Source organism: Dioscorea cayenensis, chromosome 9 (genome assembly GCF_009730915.1).
Source record: "Dioscorea cayenensis subsp. rotundata cultivar TDr96_F1 chromosome 9, TDr96_F1_v2_PseudoChromosome.rev07_lg8_w22 25.fasta, whole genome shotgun sequence".
Classification (NCBI taxonomy): domain Eukaryota; kingdom Viridiplantae; phylum Streptophyta; class Magnoliopsida; order Dioscoreales; family Dioscoreaceae; genus Dioscorea; species Dioscorea cayenensis.
Window position 1 is genome coordinate 9,374,185 of NC_052479.1, and position 15,147 is coordinate 9,389,331.

The window sequence follows — 15,147 nt, forward strand, 5'->3', positions numbered from 1 at the left end:
GTTTTGCATTCTTGAATAACATATATATATGGCAAAACTGAATTATGTGTGGAGTGTATAGTTTTTCTTCTTTAATAACACATATTTATGAAGTCTTCAAATCATGTAAATTCTTTTTTATTATTAATACAAAAATAATATGATATGAGAGTGTTATATGTCTATAATTTTTATTTAAAAATAAATTAAATTTATTTTTTCCCAAGTAAAATTTCATTTAAATTTTTTATAATTTTAAAAATTTTCACTAGAAAAAATAACTAGTTTTGATTTATGTTCAATGTGAGAGATTTATTTATATAACTTTTCACAAATAAAGAGCATAACCAATTTGAATAATTATTAGAATGATATTTCAAAGTAAATTATGACAATTGAAGTCAAAATATAAACTATAAATTTAGTAAATTAAAAAATAGTCAAATTGTGATTAATCATAGTGTTAAATTGCAAAAACGATGAATAAAAAAGAAAATAAAATAAAAAACTTAAATTTTAAATTACAAGAAAAAATAAATAATATTAATTCATAAAAATAATGTCTTCTTTTATATAGCTCAATTTATAATAATCCAACCCTTTATCATTTTTTGTTGTAAAAAAAATCTTATTTTTTAAAACCATGGTCCTTAATTAAACTATCATCACATTCCGCATAGAGGTAGGGAAAGGGCCGTCCGGCAACCCGGCCCGGAACCGGCCCGCAGGGTCATTGACCCGGCGGGCCGAGCCAACAACCTGTAACTAGCCCGTCATAGAGACCGGCCGGTTATGGGTTGGGCCAAGTCCAACCCGTGACCCGGCATAGAACCGGGTTGCAACCCGGTTCCCAACCCGCCGGGTCAACCCGGAGGGTTGGGAGCCGTTGAAACTGCTAACTAGCTGTAATAGGGTTGTTTTTTTTTAATTCAAAATTTTTCAAATTTGAAAAACTCAGATTTTTTTTATTTAAATTTCTTATAAATTTCTATATATACCCCCATCTCCATGTTATTTAGTTTTTACAAATTATTACACTTTCCCAACTCTCTCACTCTCATACTCTCTTAATCTCACTCTCTCAAGGCATATTATTTGGAAATCTTGGAGCTTAATTATTTGGATTCTTGGAGTTTATTATTAAGACTTAGTATTACAAGTTGGAGTCTTGTAGACTTAAAGTGGTGCAAATTTAGGTTTTCTTTTAATTATTTACATTTTGGAAGTCCCCAATTAACAAGGTTGGTCATGATTTTCTTATTTTTATGTTTAGTTATAGTTTTGTAGGCTTGTCTTATTTTAATCATGCAAGTATTAGTTGTATTATTATCTGTAGCTTTGGTTGATTTTTTTTTATAAATATTTGAACGAAATTATTATTGTAGACATGAATAAAAGTATTAGTTGAAATTCTTGATATTTATTTTAATTATTATTTTAGACTTGTAGTTATGCAAAAAAATGCATGAAATTATTATTTGTGGACTTCAGGGAGTTGTTTTTTTAAATAATTGTATGAATATATTTTTGTAGACTTGAACAAAATTATTAGTTGTATTCTTGATATTTTTTTTTATTATTAGTATAAACATGTCGTTTTTTTAAAAAAAATGCATGAAATTATTATTTCTAGATTTTGTAGAAGTGGTTTTCTTTAATATTTGCATGAAATTATTTTTGTAGAGTTGAATGAAATTATTTTTTTGTATTTATGATATTTTTTTATTATTAGTCATATAGTTGTGGTTTTTTTTTGAAAAATGCATGAAATTATTTTTTGTGGATTTGAATGAAATTATTTTTAACTTGTGAGTTTTTAAAAAATACATGCAATTATTATTTGTAGTTTTTGTAGACTTGGTTTTCTTTAATATTTGCATGAAATTATTTTTGTAGAGTTGAATGAAATTATTTTTTTTTGTATTTATGACATATTTTTTTATTATTAGTCTAGAGTTGTGTTTTTTTTTGAAAAATGCTTGAAATTATTTTTTGTGGACTTGAATGAAATTATTTTTAACTTGTGAGTTTTTAAAAAGTACATGCAATTATTATTTGTAGTTTTTGTAGACTTTGTTTTCTTTAATATTTGCATGAAATTATTTTTGTAGAGTTGAATGAAATTATTTTTTTGTATTTATTATGACATATTTTTTTATTATTAGTCTAGAGTTGTGGTTTTTTTGAAAAATGCATGAAATTATTATTTTTTGGACTTGAATGAAATTATTTTTAACTTGTGGGTTTTTAAAAAGTACATGCAATTATTATTTGTAATTTTCATAGAGTTGTTTTTCAAATATTTTTATGAATTTATTTTTGTAGACTTGAACAAAATTATTATTTTTGTGGACTTGGTTTTTTTTTAAATATTTACATGAAATTATTTGTTGTACACTTGAATGAAATTAGTTGTTGTATTGTTGATATTTATTTCATTATTAATTGTAGACTTGTATATTTTTTTTAATATTTGCATGAAATTATTATTTGTAGTTTTTGTAGACTTGTGGTTTTTTTTTGTAAATATTTGCATGAATTTTATTCGTTCTAGACTTGAATGAAATTATTATTTGTATTCTTGATATTTATTTCATTATTAGTTGTAGACTTGTGTATTTTTTTTTAATATTTGCATGAAATTATTATTTGTAGTTTTTGTAGACTTGTGTTTTTTTGTAAATATTTGCATGAAATTATTTGTTGTACATTTGAATGAAATTAGTCGTTGTATTGTTGATATTTATTTCATTATTAGTTGTAGACTTGTGTATTTTTTTAATATTTGCAAAAAATTATTATTTGTAGTTTTTATAGACTTGTGGTTTTTTTTTCTTGTAAATATTTGTATGAAATTATTTGTTGAAGACTTGAATTAACATTAGTTGTTGAATTCTTAGATATTACAATATGGTTTCACGTGGTGGATGCTCGGGAGGAAAAAGCGTTGTTGGTTCGGCTTCCACTCCCACACCACCTACTCAAGAAAGCAATCCATTTCGGGATTTTGAGAGCCCAATGGAACAATCGGTACCGGATGATGTACCCTCACAAACCGGACAAGCAACCAACTCCACGGAAATTCCCCTAAAATCTAACATTTTTAAAACTCATTTTACAAAATTGTATAATAATGATGGCATTGTAACACATGGTAAATATAATTATTGTGGTTCTGAATTTAAGCATTGTAAGGATGGAGGATATGGCACATTCAACAGACACTTGGAGAAGAAGCACCCAAACAAGCTTGGACATGCTCGATCACAGTCACAAATTAGATTCACTGTGGATGAAGGTACATGTTCTCGATCATCTCTATTTACATTTTTTCAAGCAAAATACAGGGATAAAATTGCGGAGACAATTTCCGTCGAGCGCTTGCCATTCAACTTCGCTGAACGGTGTCAAGTGCAAGAATGCATCAATGACACACTGCAACCGGTGTGCAAGAAGGTCTCACGGAGGACAATTCAAAGAACAATATTCAAACAATACAAGTATGGTAGGGAACAACGTTGTGACTTTTTTCGTACTTTTAACTCTTCAGTTTCCTTATGTTCCGATGTTTGGATCGATGTTTTTCATGAAAATTTTTTTATGGGTATTACGACACATTGGGTTGATGACAAGTGGAATGTCCAAAAGCGCGTTCTCGCTTTTAGGGTGTTCAACGAGACTCATAACACCGATAATATTTATAGACTTTATTCGTGGAGTTATCGAAGAATTTGGTTTAATGTTTAAAATTTTATCGATTTCTTTTGATAAATGTCTCCGCTAATACGGTCTCAATTAGACCTATAGAAGATTTTTTGAGACCTTCATATGGTGGCAAATATTTTCATATAAGATGTGTTTGTCATATTTTAAACTTATGTGTGCAAAGTGGTTTGGAAGAACTTAAAGAATTTGTACTCCCGTTAGGGAGGTCGTAGCTTATATGGGAAAAAACATGACTCTCATGAAACAATGGCCTCGCTATTGTAAAGCATATAACATGAGGGTCAAAAAATTCCCTAAAGATGTCAAAACAAGATGGAACTCAACTTATCGGCTTCTTAGTGCAACATTTCCCTATAGGACATTGTTGACTAAGTTTGTTAATGATTCCTTGGTTGGATTTTGTTTATATGAGTATAACTGGGTAATTATCACTCGTATTATTGATTTGCTTACGGTTTTTAACACATGTATTAATTTGTTTTCGCAAGTTTATTTTCCTATTTCCCATTTATTTTTATATGGTGCTGTTGACGTGGCTGAACAATTTTGGAAGTTTAGATTAGATCCACAATTGTTTAGTGCGTTGATCACTATGAAAATAAAATGGTTGTCTTATTATAAAAATATACCTCCTATTGCTTTAGTTGCATTTGTTCTTGATCGAAGGCAGAAGCTAGAAGGTTTGTAAGAATATTTGGAGGCATATTACAAATTCTTAGGATTCAATGGATGGCAAGATTCCCAACCGGTTCCCATGAGCTTGCCCATTAGTGACGTGGATACTCAAGAATCTAAACTGGACTCCGACAACATTGTGGATGCCAATGAAATTGTTGTTGATACTAGGAGTCAACTTATTGAATTATATGATAGTTATTGTATTAGATATAGCCATATAGTTCCACAAGTTGCACAGGAGGCAGTAGGACAATCAAGAAGTGGTGGAGGAGAATCATTCCGGTAGAGGCAAGAAAAGAAGAAACCAAGGGGATCACAATATACAGAGCTCGACTTGTATTTAAACACTACCTTCGGGTTCTCAGAAGAAATCAACACATACATGACTTTCAACGTCCTCAAATGGTGACAAGGTAATGAAAATCCGTACCCTATTCTTTCACTAATGGTAAAGGATATTTTTGCGTGTCTATGTCTACAGTAGCTTGCGAGCAGACTTTTAGCGCAGGTGGAAACATGTTGGATTTGACACGTTTACAATTGACCCTATAAAATATTGAAATTCAAGTTTGCACGGATGACTGGAAACTTGTTCAAGTTCGAAAACAAGAAGCAGAACAAGGAAGTCTAGATAGTAGTGATTTCTTCTACACAGATAACATGATGAGCACACCTGGCTCGACAACAACAGTCATTGAGTCCGACCAAGACCTAGATGTTACCGATTAGGTAAGTGGGTGACCGATTACACTGTGTAACAGAACTACGTGGGCTTTGATTCCTCTCACACGCAGGAGGATATGTAGGCAACTTGATTCGGCATGTAAACGAATTAAGTGCAAGCCATTTATTTTCAAAATTAGTGTAATTTAAAATTTTAGTGAAATTTAGTGTAATACGTGTGACATATCTTATTATTTGGAAACTTGTGGTCTTAATTAATTTATCTTTTTTTAGAAAAATTTTTCAATTTTTCTATCTAAATTTTCTTGCTATTTTTCGAATTTTCGAATTTTTTTGAATTTTGAAAATTTTTTTTTTGATGTGGGCGAACCGGCCGGCCCGTCGGGCCGGCCTGCCGGGTCAACATGGAAGCCAGGTCAGTTTCGGGTCAGGCTTCCTGTGATCCGGACTCGCTAGGTCCGATGGGCTAACTTGGCCCGACGGGTTCTACACCCAGCCGGGCCGGGTCCGGGTTGGTGGGCCGGTGAACTGGACCCGACGAGTCAGTTTGTCGGGCCCAGTTAATCGGCCCGTGCCCACCTCTAATTCGGCATAAACATAATATTAATCTTATTTAACAGTATCTTAACTTCCTTCCTGCTGTCATTTGGTTGGTTTTTTTTTAATGTGGGTCCCACTCCACAAAATTAAAAACTCTTTATTCTTCCCTCAGTCTCACAATATGCTATATTATATATAATATGTATAATATATTCATTATATATAGTAATAATATATAATATAATATAAAACAACCATATGGTTTAAATAATATATCGTGATATTCGTTATAAATTTGTTTAATGCTATATTAATAGTATTCATTATCTATTTAGTATGTATACATCAATTTATACTTTACATTATTATATTTAAACTATGAATAATATATATACTATATACTATATATATATATTATAATAATATAATTGTTATATATAAATTATTAGTGTTTGGTTATTTTTTCTTTTTATTTTTTTAATCAATTTTATTTTTTAAATATTCTTTTGAACAATTTGCATCCCGTAACGTAAGCACTAGCTTCCATCTTAGTATTTTCGTTAATTTATAACTTAGGTTTAGATATTTTATTTAATTATTATTGAATTAGTTAGTTACTTAAAGTGATCTATATCTATTAATTTAATATAAAATATTATTATAAATTTGACATCACCAATCATATTTTGAATAACATATAAATATTATATCCATATTTCAATTTCAATAAATAAGAATGTAGAATTTTAAAATTGCTTTGTTTGCAGTGAAAGGTATCTCTCTCTCTCTCTCTCTATATATATATATATATATATATGTTTTTCACAACAAATCTTTTAAATATAAATAAAATATCAAAGTTAAATCTCTCAGTTCCCAAAAGTTGGCTCCCAAAAATACCCCACCAAATCGAGCTCCTTCACCGTCCGCCCGTGCTTCTCCGAGGTCGTGGCCGCTGTTGCATCCACGTTCGCGTCCGCACCTGCTTCTCTTTCACCGTCCTCGTGACCTTCCAAGAGAGCTTTCTGGTATACTATTTTGAGCTCCTTCTTTGCCTTCAGGTTTTTCTTTTGTTCTTCTTGTTCTCATTCTGAGATGCTTATATTCTCTTGAACAAACAATCTCCAAGAAAGAATCAGAAATGAAAAGTAATACAAACAATAAAGACAATGACAACTCTATCAATTTCATCTATTCTATGTGTCCCTGCCTCATTGTATATATTTTAAAGGGGGGTCCATTAGGTTGGTAGAGAGAGAACGTAGGTATGTATATATATCTCTCTTGGTTGGGAGAAATTTGACAAAACACACAAATATATATATATATATATACATGATATTAAGCCTAAAATAGGAGGGGACTTCTTTATGTGGATAGCCATTGTATGGTCCATTGCAAACACTTGTGGATCTTAATTTTATGTGATAGAGATTGTAAGATTATTTCAAATAATCTTACCATCTCTATCACATAAATTAATAATGTTGAGCTTTCAAATACCATGTTGTTTTGTTTCCATTAACTAAATATCATTTCTGAAATGTTTCTTTCATGCATGAATTGATGCTTGGAATGAGATATTGGAGCCCAAATGCTTGGGAAAGCCAATAAAATTCAAACTAATCTTTAAGACATATATATCTATATATATCTATATATATATTTACACTTAATAAAAAGAAGGATGCATCGGTTGGTTTCTTATCACTTCTTGCATTGTGATCGTCCCATAATTTATCTTTGATTGTTTATCATCTGTCTTTTCTCCTTTTAGCCCATAGTAGCGAGTTAGTCAAGTATATATATAAACCACTACCTACAAGAGATCAACAAGGTGGCAATGAAAACCCTCATGTTATGTTTGATTAGAAGCAACAAATGAATAGAGAGACCCACAAGCAAGATATTAAATGAGACTATACATGCATAGTTTCTTGCCTTCAAAACCCTATACAAACAAACACACACTTATATATATATTGAATTGTGTATAATAATTACTTAATTCATGGTTTGTTTTAGTTAAGTTTTCTTAACTCAATTCACATTTAATGCATGCATGCGTGCATGCAATATGCATACATGGATACAAAGGCATGCATAGTCCAAAGATGCTTTGTTGATATGCTAGCCAAGGAAAAAGACAGAATGTGTGTTAGCACATTATAAGGGAGAGAGTAATTTTATATAGGCATGTAAACTGTCATTGTCTCTTAATTATAATTTCAAATTTAAATATAAATTTTATTCAGTTATATTAATGTTCATGAAAAGAAAGATAAACTCAATATTACTTATTTAATAGGTTTAAGTAATAATAATAATAATAATAATAATAATAATAATAATAATAATTTCTACTAAAATTTATGCACCTTATTGCTTATCCCTGTGCATTGGCTGATTTTCCTCTTTTAATCATTAAAATTTCCCTTTTTAGCAATTGCATGCTTACATTCCATAATGCTTACATTTTTCTTAGCTAGCTTCCTCATGTTACTAGTTAGTACCATTACCATACATACATAGAAACAATAAGAAAGAAGATTTATGTAGAATTTTAAGAAATAAAGGGGTTTTGTTTCATGGTTCCTCAAAAATATGCTCCACTGACTTTGTAATTTTGTGAAGTATGGGTGGATACAATGGATGAAAAGGACTCCAACAAAATTATTATATAATTAAAGATGTTCATTGAATTGCTGAATGGATGAGCACTTAGGAGACAAATCAATGGAAATGAATGGACCTTGAAAATGAAGGCAACCTATCACTCATTTATTATTATTTTATTTATTATTAATTTTTCAACCTAACTTTAAATTTTTGTTTTTGTTTATTCATTTGCATTGATTTTTGGAGTTAATTCAATGTGTCCAATATAATGTTTGACAAAGAAAAAGATTTACCAACATTTTTCCAAAGCATCACCTCATTTAGAGATTTCCAAAATGCAATACAAAATTTTTCAAAGGTGATAAAATAGTATTTTTCACATATGCAGTGAGTTGTTTGTGTGATTTTTTAAATAGTAAAAACTAATTTATAATATCTTGTCATTTGAAAATTCATTTATATTCAATGGTTAGAGGCAATGTTTTGAAAACCGGACCGGACCGGCCGGTCGGACCGGAAAAACCGGGAACCGGCCCATAGCCCGGTCCGGTTTTAGAATTAATGTTGACCAAATTTTGAACCTGTCAAACCCGGCCAAACCCGGTGAACCGGCCGGTCGGACCAAAACCGGATGGAACCCGGTTTTCAAAATTTTTTTTTATATTTTGTTTTATTTTTGTTTTATTTTTTATTTTTTTTTGTGTTTTGTTTTTTTGTAAGAAAGAACTTAGGGCATGAATTGGCTTTTTTTTTTTCTTGATTTCATGATGCTCTTTGAGTCTTGATTTGTCGAAAATATTGTTTGGATTTTTGGAACTTTGGAGTTTAGAGGTATGAGAAAATAAACAAAAAAAAAACTTGTAAATTGTTTAAGAGGTATAGATCATTTAGGACTTATTTTATTTTGTACTTTTATTTTAATGGTAATGATGATCAAATATGAGAATAAAATTAATCATACTTAGTTCTAGTTTTATTTTGAATTTTTTTGTTCATGCCTTGTCTCATCCTCACATAATTAGTAATTTAATTAGTGATTTAATTTATGTAGTTATCATCATTCATTATTAATACATTAAGAAATAAAAGGTTTAGGGAGTTGTATTTGTTGCTTTATCTAGATTAATTATTTGAATCTTCAACCATTTTGATAAAATCATAATGATATTAAAATAAATATTTAAGATAATTATGATTAAAAATATAATAAAGTTTGTTATTATATAATATATATATATATAATATTTAAAATAATTATTTATTTATGACGTCATCCGGTCCGACCAGAACAGGTCATCCGGTCGAACCGACTGACCCGTGATCCAAATTTGAGATCGGTTCGCTATCCGGTCCGGTTTTAAAAACATTGGTTAGAGGTGTACTTAAGCATGTTTGAGTTCATGTGATTATAAGGAATGTCAAACTAAACAAAAATGTTAACAATTGAATTTGTTTGGATTTTTGCAGGACCTTCAAAGTTATTAGTGGTGCAAACCAAGAGAAAGAAGTGACTAGAGAGGTGCCGATCTTAGTGTAAGGGTCTGTGCCTATACAACTTGGTCATGATATTATGTATACCCATGTTTTGAACTAATAAATCTACCTATTGGGCTCTAAGTGTCTTCGATCAATGAATGCTTGTATAGAAACCTTTATAACATGCATATTTCACATTCATCCAAACAATCTTATTCCGCATGATATGGCATGCATATTTCTTTATATTTTATACCGTTAAATCTAATGCAAAGCTTAATGATCACTATGATGAATAATTATATGATTACAATTTTTGTTCACATTTAAAACTAATGTTTTAGGGTTATGTGCATTTCTACCCTTTAAACAACAAAGCCTATTTTTTTATGATAATTTAATGAGGCTAAAAAACCAAACTACAAATTATGTTAGTCCGGATTGTCTTGTTAATGTAAGCTTGAATTTAGAGTGTTAAATGCTAAAAAAATTGAATTATTTTGGTCTTTATCGCAATGTTACATCTAATTAGATTATGTTGAAATTTTGAAATAGTTTTAAATTTCAATCTCACTCAGACTTTCGAACGATACAACGAGATAGACAAGGATCATTGGAATTTCTTCTGAGATTTTTTTCACACGTCATTTGTTACCATCAACTTAAATCAAGTTAGACTCTTATTTATAATGTTTTTATGATAATTATACATAAGTGGTTTCTTCAAATTTTGTGACAATACATGTATAGTTTTATGTTCTCTTTCCATTAATGAATTATTTGTTGAATTGGGATTAACATCCAAGCTGAAATATATATATTAAATTAAGTAATATTTGTTCATATTTTATTATTCTCACAATTTGTTGATAATTCCCTTAGTGTTAGTTTTATAGTTTTTACTTTCACATGCAAGTACGCTTTATCTCACTAAGCTGAAATGTATATTCCAAATTAAGCAATATTTGTTCATAATATGAGGAATTAATAGCAATAAGGACTCTAGTTATACTTTAATGAGATTTATAGATATATGTGCTAACAAAAAGTTCTTAGTAGGCATGGACAAATCATGAATTACAATGCCGCGTAATTTGCCTGCATATGACAAAGGTGTTAAGAATTTCATTACATTAATTCCTCATAGGACATATCCTCTCTTACACCGGGAGATAGAGTAGTTGTGGAATGGAATTCTTGGAACCAGCCATTTGAATTTTCGGGAGGGATGCTCGCTCAATTTCTAGGACATATCGCAAGCAATTGGGAAAAATTCCCCTTTGGATACGAGAAATGGCAAAAGATTCCCGAGTCCTATAAAAATCATGTGTGGAACAACATCATAAAGGTTTGGAGTTACATTCATAGTTAATATTATGCGGATTCCATTTTTTGGGTTATTTTTTAATGTGTGCTAATGTAGTTAATTATTTGTAGCCAAAATTGGAGGTTAATGATGGTGGACACAAGGATTATATTTTCAAAAGCCTAGATAAGAAATGGCGGGACCATCGATTCCACTTATATAGCTATGCACAATGTGATCCTGATGGTCCTCGTGAAGCGAACATTGCAAAAAAATCTCCAGAGATTCCTTTGGAGCAATGGGTGGCATTTGTCGATTATAGGGCTCATCCTGACACGAAGGTAATATGCTTAAATTTTTTTATTACATTAATTTTTAGATATTTTCATTATTATTTTAAAAAAATTTCAATTGAATTATGCAGGCAAAAGCAGCACAAAATACTAGAAATCGCATGAACCTAACAATGCCTCACACGTTAGGTTCAAAGTCATTTGATAGACTACAGAAGGAGATGGTTATTAATATAACAATTTTTAACTTTTTTTTTTAGCATTGTGCTCAACTTTATTTATAAATTAAACTTTCTTCTGTTTTTTCATAGGAAACACAACTTGGTCGTTCTGTTACAAGAGCTGAATTGTTTCAAGCAAGCCATACAACATTGGAAGGAAGTTTTGTAAATGAAGAGGCAAGGCAAAATCATGTAAGTTAAACTTAGTTTTATATGTTATACTCAATATTTAGATAATAATAATCATTTAACATGAAATTTGTGTAATATTATTTATGTAGGAAGATCTAATTAGCCGAAGTCAGAATTCTTCAGAAAATGAGGCATTTACTAGCGTTTTTGGCAAAGATCACCCAGGTTATGTTAAAGGGTTAGGACATGGAGTTTCCCCAACCCAGGTGTATAGCTCATCGAGCAGCTCGAGTTGTAAATGTAATGCTAGTAGGGGTACATCAACCGAAGATGATGGCCTTATAGAAATTGTACAACAATTAAGGCAGCAAGTCCAACAACATCAGGATCAAATAGCTTTGTTGACCCAACAATTAGCAAACCAAAATGCAGATTTAACACCTAATCAGGTTTTCTATAATTTTCTATTTTATATCTATTGTTTCATATAAATGTGGTGATTCAATGGGTATCTTTCAATGTATATCCATACTCAATTTTTTTAAATACATAATATTTATTTCGTTTCTAATAGGACAATGTGGAGTCTCCAGCTATTGGGAGGCGTTCCTCACAGGGTATTCATTCAGGTCGTGGCAACCATAATTTAGACCATATTGCATAGGTACATTCCATTAATGCTTCATTACCCCAAAATGTTATCCTTAAACATCTTGTATCTAACATATAAAATAGTAAATAATTTACTATGTCAATATTGTTTGGAGACTATGATTTAGATGTTTGGAGACAATGATAACAAACTTTATCTATATATAGTCTTATTTATGTCAATATTGTTTATATAATGTTTTATTTTTATGATTTGTGCATGAATAATTAGAGATTTGGAAAGGAGGATCAAAGGGGCATGATTGGAGAAGTGACAAAAACTCATCACACTTTTCATTGAGCTTGCTTTTGCTATTGTTTGGTAAGACTGAGAATCATAAGATTGAGACTTGTTTGAACGAAGAATGTAGAAAATGCTATTATTTAATTATTGATTAACTTTCTTAGTGTTTTCATATGGCTTCAAGGTTTTAGCTAAAAATAGTTTTATTCTTACTGCAAAATTGTGCTTGCTTAATTTGTTATTGTTAATTAGCTTACATTGCATAAGTGCTAGTTCTTTTTTTTTTTTAAGTTTAATTAATTTTTCTTTACATTGTATTACTTGTCCCTACATTATAAAGTTATATATTTAGCCTTACATTCTATAACTTGTCCTTATATTATATATTTATGTCAAGTTGTTTCTCTTGCAGACATTGAGGACTTACATGTGGTTATTTTGCAACTATGAACAATTGAAAGGGGTATGGAGTTATGTTGTTTTGCTAATGTTATAATCATTCAAACATTAGCGTACAATTTATTTGAGAACTATGCAATATTTTGTTGAATGGAATTGTTTGTTGAATGTTTGTAAACCATGTTTGACAATTATTTGAGGACAAGTGTGCAACATTTTGTTGAGTGGAATAGTTTATTGAATGTTTCTAAATGATGCTTGACATTTATTTGAGAACAAGTGTGAAATATTTTGTCTTCTAGAATTGTTTCTTAAATGTTTGTAAATAATGTTTAACATTTATTTGAGAGTAAGTGTGCAAAATTTGTCTTCAATGTTTTGTTGTTTTTTTTTTTCAAAATCCTATTAGATAAGTCATGTAATATATTGTTTAATGTTTGTAAGCAATTTTTTTGTTCAATTTTTATAAAGGGTACAATTAATTTCATATGTTCTTTAAAAGGTTGAACAAATTTGTAGATAATTCTTTGGTTTGATTATTATTGAATTATGAATAACTTTTTCATTAATTTTTCATATTTGAAATGAATACATTTGAATGATATGAATGAAAAAAATTTGGGATTATTTAAAATATTATGAAAACAGGTAAGCATTTAAAATAATTGAAATAATAATAATAAAAAAATCATTTACTCTTATCTCACGGCGGTTATCCAAGCGCCACGAAATGATTTCATAAAATAATACAAAATTTTAAAAAAACATTTCACGACGGTTATAAAAAGTGTCGCGAAAATGTATCTAACTACATTTTAGGACATTTATAAAACTATCGCGAAATGCATGTCATTGTAATCCATGACAGCTATATAACTACCACAAAATGAAGAGGCAATGAATTTCGCGACGGTTATAAAATTTCCGCGAAAGGAAACCTGTCAAACAATCTACGCATTTCGAAGGTTTCAAAACCGCCGCAAAATGAAAAGAAAGTGCATTGCGCGAAAGGAATTCTGTCAAACAACCTACGCATTTCACGGCCTCTATAAAACCGCCACGAAATGCAGATTTCATTTAGGGTGGTTATTTTGGTAGTTATTTGAAACCGCTGCCAAATGCTTTGCGATGCTAGTATTGGTGGCGGTTTATGAACCACCATATAAGGGAATTCACGACGGTAAAAAACCGCTGTTAAATGCCATTAAAACCGCCGTGAAATACCTGTTTTCTTGTAGTTTGAAAAAGGCTTTCTAAAGGCATTTGATGGAGGATCATTTTCCCACCTTTGGCCCCTACTTCTCCCAAGCTAAATTTGAGGTGGACGAGGCCAATTGAGGGTGTTTTTGATGTGGAAAACGAGGGGAGAGCATCATTTGTGTAAGATACTACTCCGATCTCACTTGTGGAGGCTTGAAGACGATGAGGGAAGCTGCCCCCATTTGGACTCTAGTGTTTGAGGGAGTTTTCATTAAGCTTGTTTTAGTTGTTCCCATGTCTTGGATCATTTTATTTGCTTGTATGGATGGCTAAATCCCAAGCTCACCAGATGCCGATGAACCTTGGGGTGAACTTGCTTATTTGGATATTTTGATTAATTTAATACATTTGATTGGTTTGTGGTTTAAGCTTTGTGTTGTTTGATGTATAGAATTGCATGTGAACTCTGTGTTTGGTTTCTAGGTTGTACTTGGTTGCGTGACCTGGGTATTGTGATTTGAATACACTGTGACCATCGGGTATTTCATACCCCTCCAATCATTAGGGATGAACTTAGGTATTGTGTTTGACCCTAATTAGAGACTTTCCTAAGTGTAATGTAATTATATGAGGATTTGGTCAGAAGTAATTTCAAGCAAATACTTGTACGAGATTAGGGGTTAATCACCGAGATCTTCAGGGTTAACTTACTTTAGGTTGTCTCTTGGCCCCAAAAACCATCTTTGCGTTGTAACCCTATCATCCTTCTAGCTTTAGTAGCCTTGAGGGGATCCGCATCCATGTCTATCTTCTCTCATAGGATTTTCACTCATTCACCTCGGCGTGTAGACTTTTCATCTTTTGTCTATTTATCCTTTTTAGTAATTTAGAGCACTCGCACTTGAATTTGTAGGCTAGACAACAAGTAAAGAGGAAGAAAGGGTAGCTCATTTTCCTCAAGAAATATGATCCCCGTGTCACACACAGGGTACTACTTGA

General features: G+C 30.8%; 1 protein-coding gene across 1 annotated transcript; it reads left to right on the forward strand.

Moving 5' to 3' along the window:
• The first annotated feature begins 5,471 nt into the window (after positions 1–5,471).
• LOC120268457 lies at positions 5,472–12,318 on the forward strand. The gene is made up of 7 exons (XM_039275860.1): positions 5,472–5,482; positions 9,694–9,745; positions 11,140–11,349; positions 11,433–11,525; positions 11,613–11,714; positions 11,804–12,103; positions 12,229–12,318. The coding sequence occupies exons 1-7, from the start codon at positions 5,472–5,474 to the stop codon at positions 12,316–12,318; spliced, it is 858 nt and encodes a 285-aa protein (XP_039131794.1).
• Positions 12,319–15,147: the final 2,829 nt, after the last annotated feature.

Bases quoted from the DNA above. Each gene is read 5' to 3' on its own strand.
- LOC120268457 (XM_039275860.1), top strand. The intron at 9,746-11,139 runs GTGCCGATCTTA...AATTATTTGTAG, and splicing joins AGAAAGAAGTGACTAGAGAG to CCAAAATTGGAGGTTAATGA. The intron at 11,350-11,432 runs GTAATATGCTTA...TGAATTATGCAG, and splicing joins GGGCTCATCCTGACACGAAG to GCAAAAGCAGCACAAAATAC.